The sequence below is a fragment of the Schistocerca piceifrons genome, chromosome 2, assembly GCF_021461385.2.
Source record: "Schistocerca piceifrons isolate TAMUIC-IGC-003096 chromosome 2, iqSchPice1.1, whole genome shotgun sequence".
Lineage (NCBI taxonomy): Eukaryota > Metazoa > Arthropoda > Insecta > Orthoptera > Acrididae > Schistocerca > Schistocerca piceifrons.
This window is the reverse complement of record NC_060139.1, coordinates 243,799,038-243,808,010: the sequence shown is the minus strand read 5'-3', so window position 1 is coordinate 243,808,010 and position 8,973 is coordinate 243,799,038. Positions and strand designations below refer to the sequence as shown.

Sequence of the window (8,973 nt, the reverse complement as noted above, 5' to 3'; positions counted from 1 at the left end):
TGACACTTCTCCAGCTTATTCTGCTTAGAAATGTAAACACTTTAAGTTTTCTAGTGGCACTTTCTTCACAAACCTAAATAAATTCATGCCACTACTGCCCACTCTGAAAACATTTAGATATGCATAGATATCAAATATTGGGCAACAAAGAGCTTCGCTGAAGATTGCTTTTCTGATGGGCCCTTAACTTCAAATATCACACTGTCCGATTACGAGGGCGCGTTGAAAAGTAATGCCTTCGAATTTTTTTTATTTTTTTTTTCAATATCGGCTGTTACATGACACAGATATTAGCCGGTAGACTTTTCCGCATCTCTGACGCAAGTTGCAACCCTCTGCCGCTAGAGGGCTAGAAACTATAGTATGCAGCATGGCGATGTGTAACATAACAGTGCCAGTGCACTGCGAGACACTCAGAAACCTGAAAGCGCGAATTCCAAGAGTTTGTTCGCATATCGAACACCCTGTCCTTCAGCACGATTATGCCAGACCACACACGAGCGCTGCGACATCTGCAACAATCCGACGTCTTTGGCTCACCGTCATCGACCATCCTCGATACAATGTCGACTTGGCTCCATCCAATTTTCAGCTGTTTCAAAACCTTAAAGAACAGCTTTGAGGACTTCAATTTGATAGGGTTGAAGCGGTGCCACCAGAGGTGAGGGCGTGGCTCCGTCAACTTTGTCAAACATTCTGCAGTGACGATATTAACAAACATGTCCCTCGTTGGAAGAAATGTGTTCTTTGCCAGGGTGCCTAGGCATGAACAATGAAGATGCATTATCTTCATGAGGTTGGATTATTTAAAAAGTTGTAAGAGTATTCACATAGAAAATCGGAGACATTACTTTTCAGCACGCCCTATTAGTTCACACTATTTGCGGGGTAAACGTTCTGCTTGTGGCATTGTTGGTATTGCAGGGTTCACAAAATTTGCCATGAGAATAAATTATGCAATAGTAACCCCTTTCGTAATAATCTGAGCTGCATCTCTCAGTGAATACCAGTGAAGGTATAAATTACAACTCTTCTTAACAATATATTTCCTTTCGCCACCCTTGTCGACATGAAGAACGACTAAAGGTGCAAACCTTTAGTAGTCTCTCTGTTCGGTTACTTCACTCCGTTCGATTGGTAAGCTTTCTGCTTACACTTCTGTTGGTGTTTATACTAAAGCAGCAAACCTTTAGTAGTTCTTCATTTCGACAGAGGTGCGAAACGAATCATTTATGCCCCTGATGTTAAAGTGAGAGAGAAGCCAACGAATTAAGGGAGCAAAGGAGCATCATGTTGACATCCTGGTAATTAAAAACGGAACACTAGCACAGTTGGAATATCTTTGGCAGGAGTATCGTCAAAACTGTATAGATCAGGATACTCTCATAGTGCCATTTACACCTGAGAGGCTTTTCCAAACAGATAGTTTACGGGAAGATAATTACATATAAATGTCTATAGGTTAATTCTCTGTTAACAAAAGACTAGCCGGGGAATTCTGTTTGTGCTCTGTGTTGTTTGTCATTTCCGTTATTAAATATTGTTTCTTGTTCAAGCGGTGGTGCAAAACTCCCAATTACAGTTTTCTGGCCATAGCCACCATCATGTTAAAGTGGGTGTAGTATTTCGGCTCTTCACTGCTTCCAACGTCCTTTGATAATCCATTCAGTTTCTCGATACGCTGTAGCCAATCATCTAAGAAATTATCCTTCTGGTCTTCCGGAACTCGGTCCAGGAATGGACATACTGACTTCAGAAAATCTAAAAAAATAAAAAGGCAAATATTAGATTACGATGAAAAATCACAAAGCATACAAATATTGTATTTGAATAATGGTTTAAGATATCGAAAGCAGCATTTTATCAAGATAAAGTTCGTGAAAGAAGGATGTTCAATGCTTCAGACTTTATCTAACGAGGCACTGTTTATTCATCCATAGAGCATTTACAGACTGTGTCAGACATGTCATCTTAGTAGAAAAACAAAACAATTTAAAAAAAAATTGAAGGTATAGCTCTAGGGAGCCTACATAATTAATTTTTCCCTTTATTGTTTTGTTTTATTCATTGTGTTTAGTAGTAAACGTCAAGACGTTCAGATAGTAGTTCGACCTGAACATTACTTTTTCATTGTTTCTGTTTATATCCATGCTATAAAAGTGCCTGTTTTCGACAACACAGGGTGATTTTTTTCCCTCATGTACAAAGTCTATGGATTGATCGATGAGAAGATACGGAACAGGAAAGATCTAATGAACTTATGTCCGGAAATTCATGATTTCCGGGTATTCGATCATACACTGTTACAAAGACTGCGGTCTAATGCACGCTGCACCATGCAGCCATAGCTACAGTATGTCATGAAAATGATTTGCCTCAAGGCATGTACGTACGCGCTGTAGCGTGCTCTGTCTCACACGTTCACGTGAGCCAGGCTGCATCCGAACAGTGTCAAAGGCAGCATGAATATCCTCCGTCCTTGTCTGCATATCTGGAATGATTCTGTGTACAGGATACTTTTGAGATGGCCCCATAACCAGAAACCACACCGGTTGAGATACGGTGAACGTGAGGCCATGCAACTGGACACCCTCGTCCGGTCCACCGACCTGGCAAGACACGATTAAGATGCGTCCAGTAGGCTGGAGAACCATCATGTAGCCGCCACGTAACCCTTCGAATCATCATTGGCACTTCTTCCAGTAAGGGAGGCAAAGTCACCCGCAAGAAACGCCGATAGTTCCGGCCCGTTAGGCGACGCTGAAGGAAGACTGGCGCCAAAAGACGATCGCCAATTATCCCGGCCCACACATTCCGGCTGCTCTGATGCTGATAATTCGCTGTCACCATACCATGGGGATTCTGCATATTATAGCACAGATCACTGATAAGAAAGTTGAACATACCAATTCTCGTAAAGGTGGTCTCAGCTGTGAATAGGACAGACGACACAAATCCCAGAATCGTGGTTGCCTGGTGAAGAAACCAGTGACGAAACTGCTCCCGATGTGGAAAGTCTGTCTCTAGAACGCCCTGCGCACGTCTGAAGCGATGAGGGTAGTAACAACTGATATAGAGAAAGTTCCACACGGTCGTCTGGCTTACCCCTTACTGGCGGGCAAACCGAATGGTACGGTCGCCTTCCTGATGTGTTAATCATATTTTCTTCCAAGTCTGGTGTTCGAACATTTCCGGTACGTTCTTCATGGTTTCCTGTTTCCTGAAACGATCCTGTCTCAGACAAATGGCGATACACTGTTGCAAATATTGAATGCTGTGGCTACTGTCGGTAAGGACAGCTCTCCTGATACAATCTTGCTGCTCCCCCCCCCCCCCCCTTTGCCATTTGCCTTTCCGTAAGTGAACACTATTTCGGAACCATTGTGTACAACACTGTATCACACCCACTTCAACATGAATGACATAGAGAAGTGAATCGGATACAACGTTACCAATTACTATGGCAGGAGAGGGCTCTAGGGCATGACATCTGAGGAACTGTACCACCCTCTAGGAGAAAACCATGCATACTGTAGGTGTGGCTGCATGGTATCGCAGCGCGTATTACACCGCAGTCTCTGTATCAAAGTATGATCGAATAAATGATCTCTAGCGTGGAAACCATGCACATTCGGACGTATTTCATTAGACATTTTTTCAGTGTACTCTCAGTACATGGTGAAAAAAAATCACTCTGTAGAGACTGAACAATCGAGTTGTAGGACCGTGAGTAACATGAGGACGCGGACTGCAGACATGTGGCATGGCTGGTGCGTTGGTTTTCATGCGTTAAGTCATGGATAAATCATTTAAATTAATACATGCGCGTATTCATGGGAACTGCCGAAAGAGAGCGAGTAATATTATGTGAACTGTGTGTTGCACTTTTATTCTTGAATAAACTGAGTTTTTGGGCGCAAGTCGGTAGGTCACTGGTGGAACAATGTGTGTGCGTGGTACCTCGTTTGAGTGTTTCGAAGACTGAACTTTTATGTGAGTAAATCTAAAACTGAGTCGTATAAATCACTTAATTGAAATTGATCGCAAGTTCCACTGAGCAGAACTATATACGAACATATGTTCGCATGTTTCAAATTATGCATACTCTGGAACTGCAATTCCACGACATCTAGATCACGCCGACAACTGCGCCAGTATCGGAGTCCTGTCTCTACCTCAGATGTATAACGGACCTAAAAACATTTTCAGCATATTATCGTCCAATACCAGACTCATCATACTATCTTGGATTACTGCAGCCGAGTGAGCTGCAGTCACAGCGAGTATTTTTGAAAAAGGCTGCTACGTGGCTAGCCACAGCCTGGGGGATGTTTCCAGAATGAGATTTTCACTCTGCAGCGGAGTGCGCGCTGATACGAAACTTCCTGGCACATAAAAACTGTGTGGCGGACCGAGACTCGAACTCGGGACCTTTGCCTTTCGCGGGCAAGTGCTCTACCAACTGAGCTACCCAAGCACGACTCACGCCCCGTCCTTATACCTTTACTTCTGCCTGTACCTCGCCTCCTACCTTCCAAAAGGCAAAGGTCCCGAGTTCGAGTCTCTGTCCGGCTCACAGTTTTAATCTGCCAGGAAGTTTCAATGTAGTACGGTATCTGATTTCTCTTTAAAACAAAATTTGCTCCGGTCATAATATTTTGTCAATCTGGTTTCCCGTTAAAACAAAATTTGCTCCAGTCATAATATTTGGTTAATATACGACAATGTTTTCAAAACTTTAGAAAGCATTTTGTAGATGGAGCATAGTGATCGGTATAAAATGCTAAAGAACCGTAATTACACGGATCTCGCTCCGTCTGCGGTCACCAGCAGCCATAACGGCAGAAAGAGCCTAAAGATGGTTCGAGGAACGAGCCGAAACCTGTTGCTAACAAATGAACAATCTGGAAACGCGATCAGGACTGTTTTCATTTAATTTTTAAGACAATGTTGTCATTGGAACAGTACGAACAAATAAATGTACTGTTCGCTCCATTCCGCACCCTATAATTTTTTTACTATTTAGTAAATTAATAGCCATACTTGCTCTCATTCATTCAGTGGGTTAACCACGTTGTATAGCGTCATGTTCCTGAAGTAATACATAAATAACTTTATGAAATGAAGATATTTACAAATCCATTACACTGTGTGCTGACACACCTATTATAAGTGTGCTTTGTTCTGACCGGTCGAGAACTGTAGCCCTCGCAATATTCAAATCTGACAGCTGGCGTACATGTGTTTGAGGTTAGTTAGTTTACAACATTATGTTAAATTTAAGGGTTGTGCATATTAGTGTGTTTCACGTAAATGAGTACATTTCTGGGTGCACGCATACATATTACTCAACAACATTTTCACGGTATACTTGTGGGAACTAAATGTCAGAGAATGACTCAATATTTCATATTGCCCAATGCTATTGGCTGTCTGTAGGTAAGATTGAAAGTTGTGTAATATATTATACGGCATACTGACGGATGTACTGAAATAAGATTGTAAGTAAAATGTCTCATGCTAATGGCGCTGGCTAATATTGAATGCCTGTCAGAGCTGTCTGTTACGGTGTTTATTTTGTGCATTTTGATGTGTTGTGAAATGGAAATGGGTTCGAAATAGAGGAACTGACATTTATTATTGAAAATATTTAGTGGTTTCCAGTCTCACAAAGTACTTAATTGTTGCATTGCACATTTACGCAGTAAAATAATACTGATGGAGAAACGCTATTTAGGAACATATTTTTTATTATATTTGATGTATTCCCCGTAATTTAGAAAGACATACTACAACAAGATTGCAACATATAACATCTAGCATATATACCAAGACTACATACATTGGGCCAAGAGGTCTATACATGTCAACTCAATACTGACACACATAACATATATTTCGAGCACGAACATTCAACACTTCCTGTTGAAGAAATGTTTTATGTGCTCACAATAATCATGAACACTACATCGTTTTGGAGCGCTACGCATTGTACTCTATGTTGTTAAACCATACAGTTTTTAAAATACCTGGAATTTGTCTTTACTGAGAGCCTTGGTCAATAAATCAGACATGCTTCCTCCGTACACAAACAGTTTATAGCCGTATCCTTCTGTTTTAGGCGATACCTAGTAAAATGGTACCCAATATCAATGTGCTTGAAACATACACTTGTTATTTGCTTCTGAGCTAGCTTGACAGTTCCCTTGTTGTCGGAAAACATTTTAGTAGACTCAATAATCGTATGTGGCTCAGTTTCACCTATTAGAGCTCTTAATCATAACACTTCTGGTATGGTGAAAGAAAATGCCATATAGTCAGCCTCAACAGTAATCAAAACCACTGTTGGTTATTTCTTGCAAGACCAAGATATTAATCCTCCCATCAACTTGAAACAGCTTCCTGTAATAGAATGTCTGTTACGCAGTTCTTTTCCCCAGTCTGCATCAATATAACTTTCCAGGTTCTAGTTCACTGTCTAACAATTACTTAATTGGTAATCAACGGTTCCTTTTAAATATATGAATTTTCTTTTAACTGCAACCCAACGTTTAATTCTAGGGTCTTAGCAAATTTTGTTCACAATATGCTGCAAATAAGGGAATTGCTTTTTCACATTCTACCTTCGTTTTCTACTAACAGCTTTGTGGCAGCCGTGCCGAGAAATGCGCGAGCTGTAGCTAGTGCCGGCCGATACTAGCGGTGCCCGCCGCCACCACACCCGCAGATTTACCATTTGGCCAGATTTTGGGAATGGTGCGAAGTGCACGGGCTCGCACAAGACAAAGTGGAGACCAGTGTGAGCTGAGCAACGGACCAATATAGACGTGTATCCATGTGTATAATTCTGTTTGCCGCAAACCAAAGCGTCGAGCTCTGGACCAAAGTGTCGAGCTTAAACTGAGTTCCCCACAACGCTATCTGGATCTTTTAGACAGTACCACGCGTATCGTTACGTCGCGACCACAAAGTACACGGCGCTCAGTGGGTGGGAAGACGGTTATCGGTTTTGTCTGTTCACGCGTCCATTGTTTCATCGCCATTACACGATCGGATCACGTGCTCCAAAGTTAAGGAGTGTACAATCCCCATCTCACTCGTATGGTTTCTTTCCTTGTGGTGCACTCGTAAATATCATTCGTAGAAAAAAAAAATGGTTCAGATGGCTCTGTGCACTATAGGACTTAACATCTGAGGTCATCAGTCCCCTAGAACTTAGAACTACTTAAACCTAACTAACTTAAGGGCATCACACACATCCATGCCCGAGGCAGGATTCGAACCTGCGATCGTAGCGGTCGCGCTGTTCTAGAGTGCAGCGCCCAGATCCGCTCGGCCACACCGGCCGGAGTAGAAAAAGACTCTAATTCCTTTTCTGTAGCTTTCTTCCAATAAACTGCACTCGGGCTAACCAAGGCTTCTTCAACTGTAAGAGGTTACTGTTGAATATTTGAGCATCCACACACATTTTATATTCTGGATACAACTTAGATTATATTCTACACGATGAACGCCGCAAATTTACGTCCATTGCTGCTGGAGTTTCCTGGTTCTCATTATCCTTTTCATCTTCAGTCAACATATCTCATTCTGCCTGAACAGCTCTTTCATGTGCTTTAAATCTAAAATTTTCTGGTGCTTTTGAACGCTCTTGGACATCTTATTCAGATTAATATGTGCACATACTTTTTCACTATACGTTTCATTCTCACCAATTATAAAAATATTACCTCTCTGCTAGTTAGTCCCGTTTTTGATTCAGGCTTTACGATTCAGTAACCTTGGAAATCTTCACAATTTCCAATAAATATGATTTTCAAAATTAGAGCACCATTTTCTTCTAAGTAGTTTGGGAACTTATACCATGGCCTTACATTTATATATTCTTAGATGGTCTAGATCTGGCTTCTTTCCAGTCCAAATTTCATATGTGGTTGTGTTTGGTAAATCTTTAGTAGGCGATTTACTATTCAGATACTCTGCACTTGATTCTACTTCTGCCCAATAACATATGAGTAATTATGGATCCTTTAAATATGTTCCTTGCTTTTTACAGAATTTTTCTGTTAGCCTGTTTTGCTACTGCGTTATGGTCAGAACTAAAGCAAGCTGCAGTTTGATTTCTGATTCCAAGTTCAATCAGTCGTTGTCTAAAGTGTTAATTGACGCTTTCGGTACTATTTTCTTACCTGATAACTTTTATATTCTTACCACTCCCTCTTTCAGCCATGACGCGAAAGTGGCAAATATCTCGCTCACTTTGTCCTTGGTTCCAGGGAAATAAACGTGGGTTTATTTCGAAAAATTACCAATCAAGGTAATGAAACAACAAGTGCTCTGATAGATTCCCTTTCCATGGGCCCAAACGTCTCTGCGTATCAGGTGTGAAAGCTCAGTACATCTATTTTTACTTGTTTTAAACGATAATCTGGCTTGATTTCATTGTAAACAAATTTCACAACGCAAGTTACAACGCTTATTTTCCTTTAACCTTGTTGCCGTGTGTTTTAACAAGGCCGTACTTCTCCTACTATGATGTCCAGTCCTTTATGACATAAAAAACCTTTTGCGGAATGTAAAGGATAACTATTTCAAACTTCAGGAACATTTAATTCATAAATAACTTTTTCTTTAGTATCTGTGGGTCTCACACTGGCCATTCTGATCAATTATTTCTCCACAATTTAAATAGAATAATTATCTTGTAGCCCTTATTCACTATTTCACTAACTGAAGGAAAAATCTTTAGCAGCATTCTTAATATAATGTACATTATGAGCTGTAATGCCGTGTGATTCTGCATTAGCATTCAGATTAAAGTTTATCTTTCTTTCCCATTCACATTGTAATGAAGAACCATCCACTGTTAGGCGAACAATGTACGTTCTAGGTGAAATATCGTATAAAACTCATTGTCCTTTGGTTATATTCAAAGACACTGCACAATCAAGGAACTAACCTTTACTCTTACTG

At 40.8% G+C, this 8,973-nt stretch overlaps 1 protein-coding gene across 1 annotated transcript in view; it reads right to left on the bottom strand.

Annotated features, from left to right (window-relative positions):
• Positions 1-1,576: 1,576 nt before the first annotated feature.
• Positions 1,577-8,973, bottom strand: part of LOC124775286 (juvenile hormone acid O-methyltransferase-like) — a 33,486-nt gene continuing 26,089 nt past the window's right edge. The window contains exon 3 of the mRNA XM_047250124.1: positions 1,577-1,761. Within this exon, the coding sequence (XP_047106080.1) occupies positions 1,577-1,761 (185 nt within the window). The remainder of the gene's footprint in view (positions 1,762-8,973) is intronic.